The sequence below is a fragment of the Eptesicus fuscus genome, chromosome 5, assembly GCF_027574615.1.
Source record: "Eptesicus fuscus isolate TK198812 chromosome 5, DD_ASM_mEF_20220401, whole genome shotgun sequence".
NCBI classification, from domain to species: Eukaryota; Metazoa; Chordata; class Mammalia; order Chiroptera; family Vespertilionidae; genus Eptesicus; species Eptesicus fuscus.
Window position 1 is genome coordinate 47388772 of NC_072477.1, and position 24713 is coordinate 47413484.

The 24713-nt window shown below is 52.9% G+C and overlaps 1 protein-coding gene and 1 pseudogene across 1 annotated transcript in view; one reads left to right on the forward strand and one right to left on the reverse strand.

The window, feature by feature from the left end:
• The window catches only part of TLN2 (talin 2), a 425370-nt gene that overhangs the window by 31296 nt on the left and 369361 nt on the right, over window positions 1-24713 (reverse strand). Inside the window, exons 46-52 of the mRNA XM_008139166.3 lie at window positions 18746-18892; window positions 15339-15505; window positions 13947-14130; window positions 10408-10533; window positions 10103-10219; window positions 7257-7442; window positions 3386-3493 (exon numbers count right to left, since the gene is read on the reverse strand). Of these exons, the coding sequence (XP_008137388.2) occupies window positions 3386-3493; window positions 7257-7442; window positions 10103-10219; window positions 10408-10533; window positions 13947-14130; window positions 15339-15505; window positions 18746-18892 (1035 nt within the window). The remainder of the gene's footprint in view (window positions 1-3385; window positions 3494-7256; window positions 7443-10102; window positions 10220-10407; window positions 10534-13946; window positions 14131-15338; window positions 15506-18745; window positions 18893-24713) is intronic.
• LOC114230659 (60S acidic ribosomal protein P1-like) lies at window positions 1625-1993 on the forward strand (annotated as a pseudogene).

Genomic DNA, 24713 nt, shown 5'->3' on the forward strand with positions numbered 1-24713 from the left:
ACTGTCTTCATCCCCCTCGGTCGCCAGGCAAGGTAGAAAGAATTAATGGGACCCTCAAATTTAAAATCTCTAAACTTGCTGAAGCTCCTGGACTCCCCCAGCCTACCGTATTGCCTTGGGTCTTGCTGAGTGTTCACAGTACCTCCTTTAGGAAACATAATCTCACTCCACACAAGAGAGTCACCAGCAGACCGATGCCCATTGGTTTTCAACCTTCTGTTGATCCCTTGCTGTCTCATGCTAGTAGGACCAGCTGCTGATAAGTTTCTAATGCTCCAGCTTATCATCAATAGGTTAAAGATGCCACCCCAGATCCCATTTTAAAGGATCCTGTGGGTCACAGCCTAGAGCCTGGTGACTGGGGATTCTGGACACATCATCAGAGGAGCTCTCGAGCCCCAGTGAAGGGACCTTACCAAGTACATACTCCCACCCACTGACGCTGCTGAGCAGTAGAAGGCCCCGAGCTATGGGTCACAGCTAAGGAAGGCTCCACCTGACATTGCACAGACACTGCACACCTACAACTCACTTGGACGGGGAAGAGAAACAGCTGACATCAGTGCAGACTGCTTTCACCCAAGGCCCGGGATCGAGACTGCACACTGTAACCAGACATGAAACCCTTTCTTCTTGTCTCTTTCCTTCGCTCCAGCCTTGGCCTGGAAAGATGATGCTACCCATCATCCCCATCTCCCAGACCATGACCACGGTGGGGGGTTTACCTGTCAGACTTGGGACTTGCTATCAAAACTTCAATCTGGCCAAGAACAGGGCACAGTGGAGGAGGCCAATGCCTGGGAGGACTTTGTCCTCAGTGGTTATCATTCTCCTCAATGGCTGGTGCATAACAGGCCATGCCTCTTAGGTTATCCAACTGTTCACAAATCCGCACAGACACAGTCCTGGGTCAAATCCCCTGAGTTTACACTGTCGAGTTAGAAAGGACCTACCATGACTCAGAACTCACTTCCTTTGGCAGGTCCCTAGTTTGAAATAAAAATAAGGCTATAACTAGGATCCACTCATTCGCTCTGAAAACATTGCAGAATCCACTGCTAAAGTAACAGTTGCCCAATAAAAATCCTTTCAGTCTCTGTCCGAAGTTGCTCTTAACAACAGAAGAGCCCTAGATTATCCTGTAGCTGAGCAAGGAGGTGTCTGTGCTGTGGCCAGCATGCACCTGGATTAACGCTTCTAGCGAAACTGAAACTCAGTTATGTAAGACCACGGAGCAAGCCACGTGGCTTAAAAAGGTGACACCCTCAACAAGGTATTTCGAATTTCACTATTTGATTTTGACTGGTTTGGGTCTTGGGGACTATGGCTCCAAAGTACATTCCAAATACTAGAAATTACCCTTTTTATGTTTATCATCATAACTTCTCTGGCACATTGTGTTCTCTCAAAAGCTCTAAACACATGTTTGCAGCTACTAACCACCAAGCAAATGATCTACTTAAGATTGGATTGTCAGGGAAGGAACAAAGAGAAGGACAGTCTAAAGAGAATGAACCTGGTTTTTCCCAGCTGCCGGTAAGGTGCTCAGTTCTTCCGAGGAAGCTAAGGCCACGGCGTTGGGGTGAGGCCCTCTTCTTCCTGCGACTAGCACCACTCGCGGCAGCGCTCGCCCAGCACTCGCCCTCACCATGGCCTCTGCCTCGGAGCTCGCCTGCATCTCCTCGGCCCTTACCCGGCACGACGAGGAAGTGACGGTGACGGAGGATAAGACCAATGCCCTCATCAAAGCAGCTGGTGTAAACGGTGAACCTTTCTGGCCAGGCTTGTTTGCAAAGGCTCTGGCCAGTGTCAACATTGGGTGTCTCATCTGCAAGGCAGGGGCTGGTGGACCTACCCTGCAGCTGGTGCTGTACCAGCCGGAGGTCCTGCCCCCTCCACCGCTGCTGCCCCAGCTCAGGAGAAGAAAGTGGAGGCAAAGAAAGAAGAACCTGAGGAGTCTGATGATGACAGGGGCTTTGGTCTTTTTGACTAAACCTCTTTTGTAACACTTTCAACAAAAGCTGACCTCTGGGGCAGGAGGGTGGGGGGGATTGGGGGGGGGGGGGAGTGAACCTGAAGATGTGACCTGTGAATGTCATAGGGATTAAGCAAAATCATCATGACCTGTGACGATCACACCTGTGGCTATCACACAGGGACTCTGAAAGCTGCCAGAACTGCAGAGCTGGAGCTGAGTGTGGTGCTCCTGCCTTCCATTTGTCACATCTCCAAGTCAAGCTGAGAGTCTGGTCAAAAGGGAGGGACTGTGACAGAGAAAGCCCCGGACAGGCCCAAATGGAGTCCCTGTGCTAAAGCCATGACACCAAAGCAAGACTTAACATGCGATCTAATTGCAGTTTCAACCTTCTCCAGGAATGTAATCTCAGTCAGTCCGGGGTCCTCTAGTCAGAACCAAGGCGGTAATCTGTCACGTAGGACTTCCCTTCCCTCTGAGGAGGCGGAGCACTCTGCCTGGAAAGGCCCTGGCCTTCCCCGACCTCCCTCGTTCTAAACGTGCTCCTGGGGGAGGCAGGCACAGACGCGCACCCGATACACTTTCTGGTCTGGCCCTTAGGGCCTGGGGGGAGGGGCAAGCCACCCTAGGAACTGGGAGTTGGTGCAAGCCTAAGGCTGCCGTGTGGGCCATCTACCAGCCACAGCCACAGCCACAGCCACAGCCACAGCCTCAGCCACAGCCACAGCCACAGCCTCAGCCACAGCCACAGCCACAGCCTCAGCCTCAGCCACAGCCACAGCCACAGCCTCAGCCACAGCCACAGCCACAGCCACAGCCACAGCCACAGCCACAGCCACAGCCACAGCCTCAGCCTCAGCCACAGCCACAGCCTCAGCCACAGCCACCACACCCTTGCCAGAGTCTTCATTTCAGCCTCTTAACCGGGATCCACGCAGGCACCCCAGGCAGGCGGAAGGTCACCAGAGGAAAGGAAGTGTCATTCTCAACGTGGTCTAAGCCATTCGCCAAGGACTAGAGGAAGTCGTGAGAGGCTAGTAGGTCACCCGCAGCACTGGTGATGTTTTTCCTAACTTGTAGTGGAGGCTGGTGTGGCTCTTTCAGGAGCCTTCTGTGTCCTCGTGGGACAGACTGGGTCTTCCAAAGAGGACCTCCTGAGACTTGTCCCCATCTGCTCTGTCCCTCACTCTGCCCACCCCCCTTCCATGCCTGTTTTGCCTCTTTGGTGCAACTGGAGAGCCAGGCCCTTCTGGACTCTCCCTGCCGCTTCCCCAGCCTGCACCTGAACCTCGGGGCAGCCGCGGCCTCGCACTCAGAGCCTGAACAATGCCCTTGGAGGGGTTTGCCCGAGGAAAGGATGGTCTGCGCCGAATGAGCTCTTCTCCAGCCCCGGCCCACGCCCCCACTCACCACCAGGACGTGCTCCAGAAGGTCCAGGTAGCTGAGGGTGCACTCCGTCCCGTACCGCAAGGCTCTGGCACGCACGTCCTCGCTGACATCCGGGTGGAAAGATGCTTGCTGGAGAGAGAAAGGAGCGTGACATCTTAAAACAGGAAGAGCCAGCGGAGGACCAGGTGGGGTCTCCAGCCCGGCAGTGTCCTATAGCCTGGACCCTGGGTTCTGGAACGCCTGCTGCCTCACGTCGGCGACCTCTGAAAAAGCTGCCCTGACCCCCTGGATAGCGGGGTGGTCCTCCACCGTCCCCTGCCCCCCATCTCCACAGCAGGCTCCTTCCAAGTCTGTGTCTTGACATTTTTAGTGCCCTGGAGCCAGACAGAAGCAAGTGAATCTGGTCCCTCTTATCTCCTTTTCCCCTTCTCCCCCTCCCGCCCCCCACCTTTTATGAAATGTAAGAAATTCCCCAGACACTGAGAAGTCAGGAAGGATTCATGATTAGGGAGACGTGTGGCCCCAGGGTCAGCTGCGTCTCCTCAGAGCCGTGAGAAGTCCTGCCGGCCCCGCCCTGTCCACAAGCTAATCGCGGCCAGGCCCTCTCGCTGTGACCTGACCACGCCGGGGTCACAGGCCCCTGGCTCCTGGGAACCTGCAGGCAGCGCGCTCCCCAGGACCCTCGGGTGCCTCGCATCATACAGGCCCAGATAAGCCGAGCAGGACGTATGGCAGATGCAGCACTCGGCGCTTTTCCCGTGCCCTTGTGACCTGCAGAGGCGCGTCATTCACAATCTATCATTTCAGATGGCACACCCCTCACGGGGTTGCTGGATCAGCTCCAGAATGCCCAGCTGAGTTTGAATTTCAGATAAATAATGACAAAAGTGTAATGTAGGTAGGGGACACCTTATTTTTAATTTGCTAAATCCAGGAACCCTACCCATTTAACGACCTTTCTTCCTTTCTATGTATTCTTGTATGCCCTCTCAAGTTCTTTCCCGAACTTGAGAGGGCATACAAGAATACATAGAAAACTGTAAATAAATCACAAGTCAGGACACCCAGGAATCACACATTAGGGTAACAGGTCAAGACGGACAGAGTATAATAACCGGACTCCACATTTCTTCCAGTCAAGCCCCCCTTCCTAGGATGGGGGGTGCTTGTGGAACACCTGTTGGCTCTCCCCATACCTGACACTCTGCCCCCACCCCCCTGAGAGAGGTAGAGATAATTCAGTGGCCAGCATCTGTCATTCACGAGTCCAGTTTTACTCAACTGAGGACAAACTGGCCTCGGAGGCAGGAGCCATGCCATGCCCGTAACTACAGCTTAACCATGTTAAGAGCCACGTTCTTCACCGCCACTACACGTGTCATCCTCGTTCCCGTGTCTCCAGCTGTGAGGACACAGCCCCGTGTCCGCTCTGGTGAGACACACTTGGGGAAGAGGCAGACAGCGATGCTGCCTGGTGTCACCTCCAGCGGCTGATGTGCAAGGCCCTCCTTCAGGGCTGTGTGGGCGCTAAGGCTGAGGTGCTCCTGTCCACTGCTGCCGGCTCTGTAACTTGGCAGGGCATTTTGGGAGAGCAAGCCGGCAGTAATTAAAAAGTCCTATCATTTTACCCACTAAATTCTAACTTCTGGGAGTCTTGCCTAAGGAAATAGTCCAAAACATAGAAAAAACAGATATGCCCAAAGATGTTCCTTGCAGTAAAGTTTATGATTAAAAAAAAAAAAAAATGCAGACAACCTGAATATCTGATGATAGGGTAAAGATGGTATTCATTAACAGAGTATTTTGTGGTCATTAAAAGCATCAGTTATAATGGCTCATAACAACATAGAAACAATCATCTAATGTTAATTGTTAACAGTAGATATAAAACTGTATATAATGTAAACCTATGCGCATGGAAGTAAGATCAGAAAGCAGCAGACACTAGAATTAATTTAGGATGTAGGGAAGTCTCCACCTAAGGAATTAGTGTAATCCTTCCTTCCTGATAAAACGGGCCAGTATATAACCTACTGCATTTTCATATCTGCCCTGGATTCCCTGCTCAGCCTCACACGGCAACCTGGCCCGCTGCTTGGCACAAGGGTTCCTTCTCCACCCACCATTCAACATCCCTGGTATGCTATATAGTCCCTATTGCATGCACCTCACTTCCTTTCTGCAAAGGGGTGGAAATACAGGAGACCAAAGGAAATGTAAGTGTCAGCCTGCCAAATAAATCCTATCCCAGCAGGAGCCTCAGGGCTCAGCAGGGACGCTTGTCAGCAAGCCTGGCTGTTGTTTTTGTCCTGAAAAGTCAGGATGGCCCAATCCAGGGAGGAGCTGAGGCTGGGCCAATGAGTTTTTTAAAAACTTAACCTCCCCTCCTGCAAACAGAGGAATGTGTATGAAGAAAGAGACTTGAAAATAAGAGCTGCTTGCCATTACAGCTGGATCATTTCCCCCCAAATGTCCCCTTTTCATTTCATGCCTGTAATGGAGACAAAGTGCCTGTCGCTGCTCAGCCACAGTGACCCTGACTGAGCGCGGCGGCTGGGAGGCCACGGCAGCAGAGACAGACTGGCTGCGAGCTCAGAGACCTGGTTTCAGTCCTGGCTCTGAGAGTAAGTAGCTGTGTGACCTCGGTCATGCCACTCAATCCTTCCAAGCCTGTTTCATCATCCATCATATTAGGAAAATTCCCCTTGCCCTTCCCATCTGGGGCCAAATGAGAATATATATGACAACCCTTCCAAAACTGCGAGGTGCCCTGCATGCACACCTGGTGGCACGGGGGCCACACCTTGCTAGGCGGGTACTATGATCTGATTGAGACTGGAATCCCTTTTGGAGTCATCATTTTCTGGAAGGCTGATTCCATTAAGCACCTCAAAATGACCAATACTCGTGGCCTCAGAAGAGAATCTAAACTCCCTGGTCCAGAACACGAGGTCCCTCATGAATGTGACCCTATGACTTTGCCACCCACAGCCCCCACCCTCCATCACGCCCAGGAGAACAGTAAATTGTCTCCCACACGAGGCCCTTGCACACCACCTCCAACTCATCCGACCCCTTCTGAGGAACCATCAGGTGGACCTTGCACCCGCTGCCCTCATGCCCACGCTGCAGTAGCTGCAACAGCAAGTTTTCAACTTCTGTGGTCCACCCCCCTGCTCATCATTGCAGGGAGTCACCAATCAATCACTGAGCAGATGTCAGAGTCCCTGGGGCAAGGCTGGTGCTCAACGGATGTAGGGGATGGAGAACTCTCTCTTATGGATCACTTTCTTAATAGAAAAAAAAATAAAGTGAAGGTCATAAAGCTCAGGTCTCCCCAGCTCCCTTACAAAGCACTGGCTCAGGGCAGCTGCCCTAGTTATCTATCTGAGAACCAGAAGAGTTTCTCCAAAATGCCTGGCACAGAGAGCAAAAAGGCAGTTCCCCAACATTCTGTTCTGTTCCTCTAATTCACTTCCTCCCCCGATCACGGCAGCACCCCTCCTCGCACAGAATGGATGACCTACGGAGGCAGGAAAGGGTACAGGCAGGCGAGGGAGGCAGCTTTCATTTGGAGGGCCTGGAACAAAAGGCCACTGTCCCCATTTCCTGCTGTCAGAATGGCCTGCACTATACTCTCGTCTGTTAAGGCAGAAGTGAGCGCGGCTAAGTCAGCTGGGCGACTCCATCCCTTCACACGCAGAACTAACTTAGTATCTTTTTCCCTCAGGCTGAAGCGCACACGCCTTCAGCATGCATTTTAGTCCATACTTCAAGGTGCTGGGCTGCTCCTGTGTACAAACCCCGCCCCTCGCCTACTCCAGACTAAACCAAACAACTCAGTCATGACAGAGAACTATCCATCCATCCAGAACAGCACCAAGGCTTTTACCTTGCAAGCCATCAGCATATCTGACACGGCTTTCCGGCTCAGATTAGCAGTGGCGATCACGTCCTCCTGTCTACACGAGTTCCCAGCTGCTACGGCTTTGGCTGTTGCCATGGTGATGCCTTTCGTCATCCTTATAGATTCTTCAGGTGATGATGTCTTTTCAGGTACTTCTTTTGACTGAAACACCTGGAAGTTAGAAATGGAAGAGGTGAAAAATAAAAATAAAAAAGGGAAGGACAAAAATAATTTATTCTTTTCCGACCAGGCTGCAGCTCAGAGTCTGAAAACTGAGCCGGCAACAGGAAGAAAGCAAAAGGCAGGAAATGAGAAATTTAATTTGAGCATAGTAATATCATTCTTGCTTTCAAGATTCTAGCATGGATCAGCCTTGCACACCTATACTCGGCATTTAGGAGAACAATGAGGGCAGAGCGATGTACCTATAGTATTAACCCACCTGTCTGTCTGCAAAAATGGGTACTCAATGTTTGTAAACCATCCACCCCAGGGAAGGTGGGTCTGTGGCTTCCCATCCCCAGAAACTCTGCAGTCCCAATGCTGGCTGACCTGGATGCATCAATCTGGACTCACCTCTCTCTCTTTAAAGGGGTGTGGGGCTGGGGGAAATGAAACATTTTGTTTCTTCTATTCTTGGCCTGTCTTACAAATATAACTGCATAATTGTGCATAGGTGTTCCTGTGGAGTGTGCCACAGTGACACTGTGCATTATTTAACCACACATAACACACACACACACACACACACACACACACACACACACCCTCCAGAGGAGCTGGAACAAATTAACCATGGCAAGTGAATATACCACTTCAAAGTTCCACCTGTCAGTCAAGCCACCCATTCATGCTTCCAGCCCATCGGGCTTGTCTCCCCACCATGAGTGCCTAGTGCCCTGGCTGTGTGCTGAGTGTGCACCTATCCCTGCCGGTGAGGACTCCCACACCCGTTGGGGCTGCTGTGTTCAGTCCTGAGCAGCCACGTTTTAGCAGGAAAATCTTCCCTGATCTCATTTGAGAAAGGAGGGCCCAGCCATCATCCTTGCCACATGACAATCAGTGTCAAATATCACTTCCCCTAAAAATGGGCAGCTGCAATTAAGGCAGAACCCCACCCCCGAGGCCCACCCCTGAAGGCTGCACTGGAATGAAGGCCACACTTACAGAGCCCTCCACAGGAATGTGGCTCTCCTGGCTCATGCTCTTTGGAACCTCCTGTGTCCACTTCAAATCTGGGTCCATTTGAAATCACACTGGGATACTTAGATTGACCATGTGTCTATAATGTCCCAGGAAAGCTCCACATTTCAAATTTTCTCCCATTGCCACTATTAGGCCCACTCACATCTGTCAGAACCTGTGTCCAGATGTTGGTAGGAAAGCCCCAGCCCATGTGGGCAGGTAAGTTCCAGGGAGCAGTACTTAAGGACACCACCTGTATTCCTTAGCACAACATTAACCAAGGTGGGTTCATTAAAGACAGGAGAAAAGAACACCAGGCTCCATCACCAAAGCCCAAGAGAGCCACTCATTTCCACTGCTGACCCTCAAGGGCTGGTGACCTTCACAGGTGACCTTCTAACGATGCAGGACAACTGGCAGCAAAGGCCAGTCCCTCATCCCCACCTCCAAAAAGAAGTTGAATCTGTAACCAGAACTCCTATTAGAAAGAACTCTCAGTTTGAAACACTCATTTCCAGCATACTTCTGTTTCTAGGGATTAGGGCGAGTCAGTCCAATCATCACGGAACCAAAACCACCATAGGTAGATATCCATATCACAGTAGCACCGGGACCCTCTCACTCAGCAACACTGGAGCCAGGCAAGAAAGAACACAGGATGGACTTCTCTGAAACCAGACACTTCAAAGAGAAGGGAGCTGGGGTTTAACCTTTTGCACTCGGATGTCGAGTGTGACTCGACACAGTTAGCATTGGTAGCAGCTTTTTTTATACTCTTTGAATGTATCAATAATTTGAAATATAAAAAAATCCAAATAAATAAGTTTGTATGAAAAGAAACTCCAGTTTTTTATTCTACTGCCGCGCTTTGTAAAATCTGGGGTATTTAAAAAATTAAATCCCGAGTAGAATAAAGGAATCGAGAAAAAAGCAAGCGAGTGCAAAGGGTTAAAGGGCAGTGTCTCAGGTGAAGGCATCCAGGTTCTTCTAACGGCAAATCTCAGGCTCCAAAATCCACACATGGGCAAGAGTGAAGGGTTGCTGGTTGCAACGGGAATCCAGAGGGGCCGTGAGTGTGGCTACACTATTGTATAGATCAGTGGTCGGCAAACCACGGCTCACGAGCCACATGCGGCTCTTTGGCCCCTTGAGTGTGGCTCTTCCACAAAATACCATGGCCTGGGTGAGTCTATTTTGAAGAAGTGGCGTTAGAAGAAGTTTAAGTTGAAAAAATTGGGCTCTCAAAAGAAATGTCAATCGTTGTACTGTTGATATTTGGCTCTGTTGACTAATGAGTTTGCCGACCATTGGTATAGATGATTAAAACTCAAATGGCTATACTGACTTTTCCCTTTGCCAGGAATCTTCTGTAATGCTTTGGTTTCATGCTGCAATTTTAGTGTCATTAAACCTGAATTGTCCTAAATGATACATTTCAATCGATTCCTTAATTACAATTATAAATTGATCCTAACCAAATTCTGGGGTGGACAGTACCAGGTTGGATTTCGGGCAGGCAGGGGAGTGAGCCTCCCTAGTTCAGGCGCTCCGGGTAGAACCTCTTTATCCTCACAATCTCAGACAAGCCTGGGCTGGGGTCAGCTGTTGGACATGGGTGCCCCAGGGAGGTGATGTTGGCTCCTCACCGTGAGCTCCTGCTTCATGTACTCGATCGTGGCCTCAAGCGCCCGGGTGCCCCGCGTGGCCTCGTCCTCCACTGCCTTCACAGTCTTGAGAAGGGAGGTGACATTGGTCACCATCACCTGCACGGGAAGAAAGGCTGAGAGGAAACAGTGCACTGAGGGTTCATCCCTACCCCTTCCGTTCCAGATCCGATGCCATGAGCAAAACCGCCTTTCCTTAAGCAAGAATGGAGCTCCGATGTGCCCCCTGGGCTTCTCTCCCCAGCACTCCTCCTGCATGCTCGCCCCTAGTTGGGGCTCCACTCTACCTTGGCAGCCCCCTTGAGCTGGTACATGGAGGGGTCATCGGCGGGCTTGCTGGCAGCTCCCTTGGTAGCACCAATGAGGTCTGAAAGGGCCTTGGCCACGTCTTTGATGGCGTTGATCAACACCACCTGAAAGAGCAGGAAGCCCCGGTGAGCAGCACCCCAAGCAGTCACCTACTGGCTTCACCTAGAGCACAAGCCCAAGGGCAGGCTGGGGGCAGCTGGGTCTCTAAGTCGGTGGCTCTCAAACCTGCAACGCACAGAGTCCTGGGAGGCACCCCTGGGCATTCTGATGCAGGAGTCTGGAGGAAGATCCATTATCCAGACTTTGAAAAGCTCTCCCAGGCTATCTGACATGTTTACACACCTCCTAGAGGGCAGCTCTGCGGACACGCTGCCTACGGACAGAATGAGGTGGCTAAGCAGACACCTGACAGGCAGCACCATTCACCTGTGCTCTGAATTGGTGACCAAAAATGCTGAGAACAAAATGTGAGCCTCATCTCCCGGCCTGCAAGGCCTCCCTGGCCACCCACCTGCATCTTCGGCTTTGGTTCCTAGATTCTCTGACTCACTCAACATGCTACAGGCACATGGGTCTTTCCTCCCCACTGGAAGGCCCAACCCATCCCCCATTCAGGGCCTCCGCTCCTGCTGTTCTCTGTCTGGAACCTGTCTCTTTTCATCCTCCAAGTCTCAGCTCAGATGTCATGTCCTCAGAGACCTTCCTGGACCACCCAAACTGAATCCCGGCCACACTCACCTACACCCGCACCCACACTGCAACCCCATCAGCTTGCCCTGTTGTATTTACAGCATTTATCGGCATGTGGAATTATTTTAGTATTCATTCTCTTAAACACCTCTGCCTTCTCCCCTGACTTGGACGTAAACCTGGATGTAAGATCCGGAGGGCCGGCCTGGACTCCTGCCTGTGAGTTTACACTCAGAACAGGGCCTGACCCATTAGTGTGCACTCAGCACGTGCTCGTGGAATGAATGAATACACAGGTGTGTACCCACAGAACACAGTACCTTCCCTCTTCTAATGGAACACAGACTGTCTTTCCGTGTGCTGGCCTTGGAACCTGGAGTGGCAGCCATACTCAGGGACACGTGACAATGCGCATTACATTAAACTCTTCTAGGTCCAGGTGCTACAATTACAACTCCTACTTCCATAACAACAACAGCAACTTCACTTTATTGAGGGCAGTGTTCCAGGGGCTGAGCCAGGCACCGTACACATATTATCTCATTCAATCCTCACCACTGCCATTTCAATTGGGAACTAAAATGCTTATGCCCACACTCCCAGGGATTGGGAGTGGAAAGTTGGGATTTGAACTCTGGTCAATGTGACCCCAAGGGGATGGTCTTCACCTCCAGACTATATTACGCTCTACAGCTCTGGCTCCTACAAATGAGCTCATCAACACCAGCCCTGCCCATCTCCCCGCACTGCTGTGAGGATGAACTGGACAATGTACGTGGAAACACATATTAGAAAGTGAGAGTCCCCGTCAGCTGCAAGCACGGGGATACTGCGATTTCACAGCCCCCCTTCTCCATCCCGTGCCTTCTCACCCACAGGACGCATGGAACCGTGGCCAACCTCTGAAACCAGGGCAAGTTGGGCTGTGATGGGGCTCGTGGGGAAGGGCTGATATGTGGGGACTTAACACTGATTCCTGAGACGGTGGCAGGGAGAGGCAGAGAGAGGAGGCTGAGGGACAGAAGCATCAGAGCTGCCACTTTCCCACCTGCCCTGTCCCATCCCTGGTCACTGGACAACTGGCTGGCTAGTGGGACATTTCCCTCTAGAGGACTCATTAGAAATGGAAGCTTTAGGATATCTAGACCACTTGGGAGTTAAGACTGAGCAATTCAATACATTTCTCTATTCAAAGATTTAAACAGTTTCTGGCCAAGTCACTTCTAAAGTTGAGCCAGGCTTGGAGAGCGTGAGTTCCCACCCCAAGGATGCATTTTCAAGCTTTTTCTTCCTCCACGGGGGTAGGAACAATACTGCAGGCAGGGATTTCTGTGAAGACTTCGAATGGCAAAGGGCAGCTCTGATGCTGTCAGAGAGAAATCCAGCAGAAGGAGTAAAGCGGCCACACTCGCAGGGTTCCCTCCCTTCTCGCCAGGCCACATGGGAGCAGAGCCGGTGGCCTGTGCTCATCAGAACAGTAACTGTCGATGACCCAGGCACAGAATGGCGGGGAGCTCTCTACCCATGTTGTCCAAATGGGCCAAACAGACTGGTTTACTAGTCTATTGGCTTCATCAGTGAAAAGGAAAGTGTCTACATGTGATGGTGCTGGGATAGAGAGAACAGAGGGAATGTAAGTTTTGCACTTGGCTGTTAGTTTAAAAACAGGTGAGCATACTATCAACAATAAAAAGTATATTAAAATAAATAAATAGATAAAATAAATACAAAAATACAAAAAAACAAAAAACACAGGTGGACATATATTTGATGGGCATCCACTATGTACTGGGAGCTGTGTTGGGGGCTTAGGTTTCAAAGATTAATAAGCTGTGATTATTGTTTTTGATAGCTGACAGTCTAGGCTGAGGGACATAGGCAGATAACGCCTATGAAACTGCTAAATCAGAGCGGAGTATAAGAGCACAGAGTCCTTCCCTACCCTTCCAGTTCTCTCTCCCACTTCACAGCCAAATCTCTCAAGTAGAGTGTCTACAGGTGCTGGCTTCGTCTCTTACCCTCGCCGGGCTTCCCTGCCACTCCACATCAACGGCCTTGGTTGGGGTCACCACTGCCCTCCAGGTCACGTGGGCCAGTGGCCAGCTCTCAGACCTTCCCTTTTCCTGACGCCTCAGCCATCGCTGGGTTGGAACGCTCCTTCCCCATTCACATCAGTCTCCCCGGCTCTCCTCCTAGCAGCTGTACCTGATTCTCGATCTCCTTACTCATCTCTTTCTCCTTAAATGTTCTTAAATCGTGCATCCCTCAGGGCTCCGCCTGAAGCCCCCTTCTCCTATGCACACGTTCCCCGCTCTGGGGTCACAGTCTGTGTGGCAACCACGCCTGGATCCACATCCCTGTACCTGAGCGGGCTCATGCCCACACACTAGCGGTGCCTGCCTGTCCCTCTGCCACTTCTAATTCAACATGCCCCAAACGGAACTTACCTTCATCCCCCGCCCAAGCCAGCTCCCTCCAGGGAGCTCCATACGTGGAGTCACCCCCACTCAACAATCTAGCCTGAATGTGGGGTCAGCCCTGCCCCTCACTCTCCCTTATCTCCAAGTGCTCACTGCATTCAATTTTGTACCAAGCCCAGCTGAGTCTTCTGTACAGATTCCTCTCAAATCTGTTGGCTTGACCCCTCCCTGCAGTCCATGCCACAGTCCTGCCTGGATAAGGTCATCCTACCGTCCCCAAACTACAGACACCCTCACACACACACTGTTTGCTTCCAAGTTCCCATTTTGCCTTTGGCTTCTTCTGAGGCCTGGTGTCAGTGTTTGTGGGATTACCAGGACCCCCCATTTCCCAGGCCCACCCGTACCTGGGTCTCGGGGTCATCAGAGCCCAGGCTGGCGGCCCCCAGCTTGACCACCTCGGCGAGCTGGGTGATGGTGGCTGCTGAGGACTGGGCCGCCTGGGCCAGCTTGTCTGGGGTGGACGCGGCCCCGGACACCAGCAGCTTGGTGTCTTCCACCAAGGCCTTGGCCGTCTTCAGAATGTTCTCCCTGGAAGGGGCGAGCAGATGGGAGGGGAGAGACAAGGGCCAAGCATGGTTACCGACAGTGGGAGGAAAAGAAACCCTTCAGAGGGGCTTTTTGTGAAAGGGCTTTGAGGAAGAGGTTTCCCCTCCCGTATCAGAGGCGCTCATCTTCCATGCAGGAGTCAGCCCTATCGTCACAGAGTCGATTACTAGCAAAACTTCAATGAAAAATTCAGGCCCAACAGCCCTGCAGCTAAGTGAGAGGTCAGCTTCCTTCCTGAGGCCCCCCTTTCCCTGCACATATGTCATAGCTATGGGAACACAGGGACCAGGGAACCTCCCAGCACATCCGAGCCAACAGGCTAGGTCCTGGAAGGGGGGCCACTGGGAATCTCTCCCAGCCCAGCCCTGGGGCTGAGGAGAGAGGGAAAGGGCGCTGGACATGGGGTGAGGATATGAGTGGTCTCCAGCAGCAATGGAGACCCTGGCACCAGCCTTTCGAGTGGGGCCTGAAGAGCCAGTCCTGGAGAGACTGGAGGCTCAGAGTCCCACACCCCAAACCATGGACGAGCTCACTGTCCCTGCCCCCACCCCGTGCTCCCAATCCTGCTGGGGCTGGTGAGCAGACAGAGGACCGCGCTCCAGCGTGCAAGTGGAAGACCCGAAAGCCACCCTCCGCAGAGCAGGCAGGGCTTGGGCTGAGAGGCAGAGCTGGAACACAACTCTGTGTGGACAGCTGGCAAAAGGGACTTATTTAGGTTACTAGAGGCCTGGTGCATGAAAATTCGTGCACTCGAGGGGGTCCCTCAGCCTGGCCTGTGCCCTCTCCCAGTCCAGGAGCCCTCAGAGGATGTCTGTCGAGGAGTGGGCCTAAGCCGTCAGTTGGACATCCCTAGCGCTGCTGCGGAGGCGGGAGAGGCTCCCACTACCACCTCTGCGCCCGCAGCCATGAGCCCAGCTTGTGGCTGAGCCGAGCTCCCCCTGTGGGAGCGCACTGACCACCAGGGAGCAGCGACTGCGTTGAGCGTCTGCCCCCTGGTGGTCAATGAGCGTCATAGCACTGGTCGTTCCCAGTCGTTCAGCGGTTAGGGTCAATTTGCATATTACCCTTTTATTATACAGGATGTGGTTCACTTTCCCCACTTGAACGTCTTGTTGAAATCAAATCGGATGGCCACATTTCTGGCTGCTGGGCAGTGTCTCCACAGTCCAGCCCCACCCAGGAGCCCGCACCTGTGGTCTGCGAAGGTCTCATTGTTCTCTGCGTTCAGGGTCCCTGCGGTCGCAAACATGATGGTGGTGTCCAGGTCGGCAATGATCCCGGACACGGCAGTGGCGGCCGTGATACATGCCTGGGTCCCCTTGTTCCCAGCCTGGAGAGCTGACAGCACCAAGGACACCTGTGGGCAGACAGGGAATGCCAGAGGGAGCGGAGGAAATGTAACCCAAATGTGCACACAGTCTGAAAACCCTGAATTCTTTCTCTGGGAGTCGATGCAGCTCCTGGGTTAACAGCACAGTTTGGGGTCAACACTTCAGTCTGAACACCAGCGTTGTTGTTAGCTGGTTACCTAACCTTGGGTAGGAGGGTTTACTTCTCTAAGTCTCAGTTTCCTCATCTGTAAAATGGAGCCATTACTTCTTGTCTATCAGGGTTGTTGGCAGGATTGTGTGCAGAAAAACGTATGTACAATGTCTAACGTGGAACTTGGCACACGGTAAGCGTTCGGGAGAGGGCCGATGCTATCATTTAATTATGATTATGTTTCTGAACCCACAAGCAGGGATGCAGGATTAGGCTCCTGTGAAAGGTGTGGCCATTTCTGTCCCCTCCGATGAGGATTTCTGTAGACCAGCCCTCTCTGCTAACACTCATCGCTCCCTCCCTTGGCCGCTTCTTTTTGTTTTTATTTTTCATGCACCTTTACATATTCTTCATTTTTAAGTAGAAGGGTACCTCTTGACTGAAAATTCTCCATAGTGGAGCTCAGAGGCGTCACTGGATGTTACCTCTACCCCAACACTCCCGAGTCACCTGCCACCGAATCATTCCAGGGACCTGAGGGTCCAGCAAGTTGGCTAAGGTGTGCATTCCAGCGCCTTCTGTGTCAGGAGCCCTGCCTTGCCACCTGCCATGCCCACTCCAGTAACACTCACTGTTCCTAGAGCCACTCCTGTGATACAAACCGGACCCCACCACACGCTGCGTACGATCCTCCCTGGCTGTGGGGAGGAGCTGAACAGGTTCACCTTCTCCAGGACTCCTACCACACTCTTTGCCAGCTCCTTACTTCAGCACTACAGCTCCTACCACACCAGCCAGCTCCTCTTCCCAACACCCTCGGCTTCTCCCGGCTCCCAGTGGTTCTGCCCTCTGTCTGCATCCCCCCTCCCCTCCTCTTCTCCAGCCACTTATCTGCTCATCTGCCTTCCCCGCTCTCCTCTCCCGGAGAGATGGCTGGACCTCCTGAGGAGTGTACACACTCTGTCCGTGCCCTCGGGGTGGCCTGCTGGCCACTGATCATACACAGAACGAACGGGCCCGTGGCAGGAGGCCCTGAGGCCGAGCTGCCACAGTAATCCCTGAGCACACACACTCCCCATCCCTGACCACGGCTGACACAAAGAGGAGTCTGACGTGTTTTGTGAATGAATTTTTAAAGCACACCCACCAGGATAGGCAGTGAGAGCATCCGGGCGAGGCCCAGAGTTTGACCACTGTCTCCCTCCCGTGCGGCTGAGGTCTCAGCAGAGGCCAGGGACAGTCAGGCAAGAGGGGCAGAGAGCCCGCTTCCTGAGGACCCACCATGTCCCAGGACCAGCCCACAGACAACTACTTCCCAAGTTAAACCCCGCTGTGTCCCGCCAGGAAAAGGTGAGTCAGGCTGGCACAGAGTTGGCCTGGGAAGGAGGGGTCCAATTTCTGGAATGAACTCCCAGAGGACAAAGGCCGAGGCAAGTAATCAGAGTCCGGGAGGGGCCTTCTCAGCCAGTGTGAAAATAAGGGTCGAAAAATGTGTCCCGCCCACTGCGAAAGGTGTGCAAGTCAGCTGGGGTTTATTGAGCGTCTACTAGTCACTATACTAGTCACTAGGGGACCAGGACAGAAAAGTGAACAAGGCAAGGGCACATGGCTGGGGCGAGTGACACAAACATAGCCAAGACGTGTGAGAAAGACACGGCGGGGGGGGGGGGGGAGGAGAGAGCAGGAGATCAGAAGGGCCAAGTGGACGGGCTGCTCTGAACAAGCCTCTCTCTGCCTTTGATCCTTCCCCAGGCGTCTCCGTCAGGGCCAGCTCAGGAAGACACGCTGCCTGGCCAGGCTCACCAACATCATGCCGCTTGATGAGGACCCTCCCCTGCCCTCCCCTTCCCTCCCCTCCCTTCCTCCTGCTCCTGCTCCAAGGTCTTCTACTGGGAAACTTGGCAAGAGTAACTTCAATAACAAGGAAGGGCTTTCAAAGGAGGGAGAGTGCCTTCCTGAGCTGGGACACTTGCTTCCTCATCCTGTGGAGCCCAGGAGGCCCGGATGGCCCTGTGGGCTACGGGAGGCGGCCAGATCGCTGCCCCGGTGAGGGGCCACCTACAGAGCAGCCTCTGTAGGGCAGCTTCCAGGTGAGGGGTCCCCCGCCCACCCCTCGAGTCCTGTTGCCAAGCTTCTAAACAGGGCAGAGCTCTGTGTCCTGAGAAGCTGAGCGCAGGAGCGGGAAAGCCGGCCGAGTTGGGGTGTGCAGCCTGCGCTCCTCGCGGCCTGTGAAAGCGCTGCCCGGAAAGCGTGACTCAGAAATAAGCCACGCAGAAGGTTAAGGACCGCGGGAGAGCAAAGCGGATGCCGGGAGCGAGGGGGCATGTAGAACCGGGAAACCTCCCGGGAGGGCCGTGCTAGAGGACAGCTCACAGACGGCAGCTGGCATTTATTAAGTGAACTGTGTGCCTGGCACTGGGCCAAGCCTTATGCACATACCATGGCGATTAGTCTGCACGACCCCACGGGCCAGGAATGAATGATATTCCTTTACCCTCATTTTACAGATGAGGCATTCGAGGCCTGGCAAGGTGGAGTGACTTAGCTGAGATCCTAGAACCCCATCCGCCACCCTATGCGGCTCGCTCGACAAACTGCTGCCATCCGTCAGAGATGGCACGCAGGCTCCTGCTCTCCCGCCAGGTGCCACGCGGCTTCGGGCCGGCTTCACCCTCCCCCGCATCACGTCTGGTTTGGAAATGAAGAGGTTACAGGAGAGCAACTTTAGGTCCCTCTCAATCAGCCCCGCAACCACGAGGGGCCTCCCGAGAAGGAAGCACAGGGGACAAGTGTCCGAGGGGTGGCAGGGAGGGGATCCCGGGGCTGATCCTGGACTTTGCAACGATCTGTCCAGTCTGTCCGCAGCTGAGCCCTTCACGGCGGACCGCCGGGGCCCTGACCTTGGTGGTAAAGTCCCTCTCACACGCTCAGTTTCTTAAGGCCCGTGGATCACCCCCAGCTCCCTGAGGTGCCCCATCCTCCCTGGGGGGCCCCTGGGTTCGAGGGAAGATGCCCAGACCTGACTGGGCTGGGTTGTTTCTGGCTTAGTCTCTTGCTTATGACCTGGGTCACGGCAGGTCACTGTGGCTCTGTCGGACCCAGGGCCGCTCCTTACCTTCTCGGTGACGGCGCGGGCGCACTCGATGAGCTCCCTCTTGGTGTAGCTGTCGGTGGGGCACACCTGGAGGGCCCCCGCCTTCTGCACCAGGAAGATGCAGCCGTGGCCCAGGTCCTGCACCCGAGTGCGAATCTGGAAGCCGATCTGCGGAGGCAGCCGGGGTGGGGAAGGAGAAGCGTGATGGACCCGGCCATGGAGGTCCTCCCTGCGTGGAAAATTTCTCCTGCGTCCTATGGGAGCCTGGCTAGGAAAATTCCACTGCTGCCCGGAGTCTGTGCTGGGGGAAGTATGGAATTTGGTTGACCTGGCTTCCCATTTTTAGAGACTGTGAAATGCCCACAGCCCTCAGGAAGCAAGTCTGCACCTCATCATCCCGGCCTAATGCCTTCCCGGTGCTTGCTGCCTGTCCTGGTGTATTGCTTGTCTGTGTCCTGTGCCACCTGATAAGCATGTCAGTGAGATGAGCTCTGCTGGACAATTAATTCTGTGATTCCTTCCACAAGCACTCACTGCGCCCCTACTGTGTGCCAGCGCCTCTTCTGAGCAGGCCATGCGTTTTACTTTCATTTATTCCTCACAACAGCGCTGGAGGGTAATTAGAAGTTCAAAATGTAAAGCTTTAGTATTCAGAATACTTTAAAGTGTTGAGATTCCTGTGAAATTGGTATGTTTACCAAGCAGGACTCCCCCTCCTCAGCTGTAGCCATGCTGAGAGCGACCATGTGGGGCCCAGGCTTCCTTTCTATCAGGCCAGGTTGGAGGTGGCCTTAAAAAGGTACATTTTTTTTAGAGATAACGGCTCAGCAGGCATGCATTCTTTCCATGACCCCTGGCTTGTGTGATTATCAAAGGCACTTTGCTTAAAAGAAGCCAGCTGTCTCTTTAAGGAGCAATACATCCGCGGCCACCCCCAGAGTTCGCACTCCTCTGGCCCTGTTTCCCGTCAGTTTTCATTTGGGTTTGACCAGTACAGCTGTCATCATCATCCGACCTCCAGCCCAGGTAAGCAACTAAAAACAAAACAAACTAAAACCTTCAGGCTTTCGTCAATAAGTGTTATTTTCAAAAACTCACAATAGCAAGCAGCTGTGGCTTCTCCGCCTAGCATCTGTCATGAAGTTACTGAATAACCTCAGGTACTGGGAGTAAAACCTGGGAGATGCGGGCCCCCTGGGTGCTGTCTCCCACTCTCACCCCAGGAGGCAGTTTAAGGGAGGGGGACTCTGAGGAGCGAAGGGGCTGCAAATGTAAATTCTCCTATTATTGAAACACTTCCTGTTTTTAGGGGAAAAGGGAATTCCCTTAACCCCTTAAAGCTCAAAGAAGGTTTAAATCCATTTACTGGGAAATTCTCCTCATCCAGAAAGTTGGGGCGTCTTCTATGGTACCCAGGGGGCTGCAAAAGCTTCCCAACCAGGCAGGGCTTCTTGCAGACCACCTCCACGTGGAATACGTGGAATACGGCAGGAGCGGCACCCGGGGTCACCCAACCCAGCAGCTCTGCAGGCACCAGTGCAGCAAGGCCGCCACTGAGGCGGGAGAGGTACTCGAATTCCCCGCGGGGATGCCATTGAAACACAGCCGTTTGTTGGGCATGCTCACTGCTTTAAGCACGAGGTCAAACTGAAGCAGGCGGATGCCCCAATCACGTTTTAAGCTCAACCTGGCTCTCAATGCTTGCTGGATCTGTACGGTTTAACCCTAAGCACTCAGGGGTCAGAGCGAATCCAAAGGCAAGAGCTCTGCTAGGGAGGATGGCCACAGATCTCTCCAGGAATGACGGGTGGTGCCAGGAAGTCCGGTGAGGGGCAAATGGAGGAAGAAGCACGGATGGAATCTCACAACGGAAAAACGACCTCACCAGCTCCACCTCTCTTCATCGACAGACGAAGAGACGGAGGCCAGAGAAGGGATTGCCTGGTCCAAGATCACACAGCGGGTCCCCGGGGAAGCAGCCGAGTGTCCAGGCCTCCACCCAGCACAGCGCCCTCTCCTCAGAGCAGCGCTTTCCTAACTTGGATTCCCTCACTTAGCAGCAGACTCCTGACTCCCCCAGACAAGCTCTCATGGAACCTCAACATGTAAAATAGATGTAATTTACCATTAGTATACACTTCGTCACGAGTTAACAGTTATATCCCTGACTCAATAAAAAGTCAACAATGAGACCGAGTGAACCCAACCTGAAGAGTCGGGGTGAGGAAAGCCAGCTGCAGCCACAGCCACCAACTCACTGCTGCGTGGCTTTGGTTGCACAGTGTTGTGTGAGCGAATAAAGCGAACAGGAGTGGTTTTCTCTGACCAGAGCGGGCAGGACAGAGCTGAGTCAGTCCGGGGTCTGCACAGACCACCTGGTCCAGGGTGTGGGGCTGGGGGCCCAGGGTTACCATCTGGCTTGGAACCTATTCAACAGCACATGCAGCTTTTCCTAACAGTTTTAAAGGTAGTTCAATTATGTTTAAAAGGTGAGACTGGCCCTAGCCAGTTTGGCTCAGTGGATAGAGCGTCAGCCTGTGGACCAAAGGGTCCCGGGTTCGATTCTGGTCTAGGGCACGTACCTTGGTTGCAGGCTCCTCCCCAGTCCGGGACCCTGTTCAGGGCTCCTACAGGAGGCAACCAATCAATGTGTCTCTCTCACATCTATGTTTCTCTCTGTCTTTCCCTCTCTCTTCCACTCTCCCTAGAAATCAATGGAAAAATATCCTGGGGTGAGGATTAACAACAACAACAACAAAGTGAGCCTGGAGCCAAATGTGCAGAGCTCCCAAAGCCCCTCCCTGGGTCAGGGTTCTGAACAATAAGGTGTGAAACCGGAACCCTGCTCCCGAGCAGAGCTGTTTACAGAAGATGGGGCACGGGGACAAGCACAGGCCTCTGAAATCACCCCCAAATCACCCGGGGGCCCTGCTCCCGAGCTGTCCCACACCGGAAACCTATGGGCAGACACGGTCCGCGGTGGGAATACGTCCTCCATCACTCTCAGGCTCCCTCGGCCCCCTCTCAAAGGCCAGGCTATACAAACACACCCCAAGGCCCCGAAGCTCAGCCCCTTTCTTGGAGGTGACATCATGCATGTAGCAAAGATCTTAAAACGTGACAGGGGAGGTGGCACCATGGTCTTCAGGGATGATATTCCAGTTAGAAAGCACCAGGGAAGAGCAGCACCAGAAAGCAAAGGGATGAGACCGAAATAAGGGAACAGCTGCAAAAGCCGTTGGGGTTCCAGGGTGGGCCTGGGCAGTGGGTCTGGGCCAGGTCACACAGTTAGCGTTGGGTGCCTGGAGCCCCCTTGAGGTTTGGCCATGCAAACCTCCTGTACACCTGGCTGCACGATCCCATTTGGACGGCATGCAGGAGGGGTGCAGGATTATCAAGGACGGGTTGAAATCGGCTTCACTCACTCATCTTCACAGGCTGAGGGCTGAATGTAACGAAGGGATCTCAGGATCCCCACCCCAGCCCCACTCCTGCTCTCAGCCCTTCATCCAGGCGGACCCCATGGGTACCAGAAAGGACCAGGGACCTCCCTTCCAGCCCTGCCCTTCCCTGGCCACCGGACTCTCTGGGTGAAGCCTGCTAACCTCCTGGGGCCTTGGCTCCCTCACCGGTGACACAGGCCAGAATCCGCCCTGTCCACTTCTCAGGGCTGACGGATGGCCCAATGAAAACATCTCACAGAGCAGAAAGTGCCATGCGAACGTTCACTGTTGTGAAAAGAGGCAGCCTGGTGCAGGGGAAAGAGCAGGGGCTGCCCAACAAAGCTGGGTTCGAATCCTGACGTTCCCACATAGTTACTTCTTAACTTCCTTGAAACTCCACTTATTCCAAAAAGTTGTTTAAAGTGGCTTCGACACTATGGGAGCTGTGTGATCTTGGACACTAAGCTCTAAGCCTCAGTTTGCTCATCTGTGAAATGGGGAAGAACAAACGATGGCCTGGCATGCTGCAGGCGAGGGTACCAGGCCAGCACAGCACCTGCCTCCTCCTGTGGACGCAATCAACAGCTCTCCCTCATGCTTTCCCATAGGCCACTCAGTGAAAGAGGACAACAGGACCAGCATAGCCACAGAGCAATCGTCTACTCCACCACACTTCCACAGAACACTTGGTACGGCCAGAGGGGCTACATTTTTAAGACTGGATTCCAACAGATAAGGGCTCTGGATACTGTTTCTCAAAGCAACACTAAACTTCTCAGCATGCGGGGTGAGCCAACTCACAACCAGTGTTTATTACAAAGAAATGTTGCTCAGAGACATTAAACTTGGGTTTCAAATTGGCAACTTTAGTAAAGCATGGCCTGAACCTCCAGGGAACCCTCAATGGCCTCCTTGCCCAAATGGAAGTAAATGGAGAAGGTGGTCTCCTGGGTGTGCACCCTCAGGGAACCAGAAGCCCGGCCTTCAGGAGGTTTGGGGGTCACATTTCAACGAGAGGGAGACAAATAAAATACTAATCATCTTCTTTACGGCTTAAACTCAGATGTTCCTCAGGCTCTAAAAACAATCGCATCTGAAACTGGGTCAGGCACACTGGCCCTTGGAGAGTCTGTGAGCGTTGAGACGCAGCCATGGATGCTGTCTGACCAACCTGACGGTTTCTCCTTCGGCAGAAGAAGTGGAAGGAACAAGGAAAGAGTGTGTGCCTCAGAAGCAGGGCAGCGCTGTCTCAGCTCTGAAAGTGTGTCTGGGAATGCAAAGCTGAGCGATTCTGAGAGCGGACACCCGTCTCACGGGGACGGGAGGGCTCTGGTTCTCGCCACAGGCTCCGCAAACCCAGAGCTGTGGTCACTCAATCTCTTCCCCAGGTCACACGTAGGAGCTGCAGCTCACAGCACCTGCATTTCTTCCTTCCTTCCTTTCTTTCTTCCTTCCTTCCTTCCTTCCTTCCTTCCTTCCTTCCTTCCTTCCTCTCTCTCTCTCTCTCTCTCTTTCTTTCTTTTCTCTCTCTCTCTCTCTCTCTCTCTCTCTCTCTCTCTCTCTCTCTCTTTCTTGCAGAAACCAATCTTAAATTGCAAAGTTGTCAGAGGGTTTTAACTTTTCTAAAGAAAGACGTTTTCACAGCAATGTTAACGAATGTTTCCATTTTCCCTGGAACAACAAGCAAGATAAAGCTCCCGCGTGATGTTCGTGATGTTCCGAGGGCAGCGCTGTGACTTTTCCTGTCATTGTCACCGTCTGGAAAAGACCAGGACGCTGACTTGGCACAGCAGCGGGCAGGGCTGCAGCGAGGGCAGCGGCTCATTTGCCCTGGAAATAAATATTTTCACATGCTGGGATGTGGGGGCCCTCTTGCCTGTACAAGTAATTCCACGGTCTTGGGATAAAAAAACTACACTGCTGCAGGGATCTCCCAACCTTCTCAGTTTCCCCCCAAATATCTGTCTGGCGAATGCACACAAAGAATTCTCCTTTGCAAGCCACTGGAAATTTTATATTCTGTCTGCCCCTTCTCGCTCCAGGTCACACCGTTCGTGTCTGGAATGTAAAATACATCTCAAGATGTAACAGAAAAAAAGGGAGACTCTTAATGAAAACATCAGCTGCTATGAACGCAGGGCCCAGAACTAAAGTAACCGGTTGTGCTTTCAACAACACATTTTCTTTCCTGGCTGCTGTGGCATCACCTTATATTTTGCTCCCGCGGTCCGGGTTGCAATAAGACAATCTGCCTGTTTCACACATGGTGTGGAGCTCGGATGTGGAAAGGGCTCCAATGGATTACTGGGTCTGCACTCGCTAACTCAGGCAGGCCAGCGTTTAAACCAAGCAAGGCAGAGGGTTGTCGGCCAAACCAACCCTCCCTCGCAATCACAGTCTCTTTCGGTTTTAATCTCCCTGCAAAGCCAAACTTCTTTCCTTGGTCCAACCAAACTCTTCCTGTAACATCAGCTCCCTTACACTTGCTTAAGAAATTCAAAGTTACAAGTCAAATAAATTATGAGTCCAGATGATTGGTCTATTTT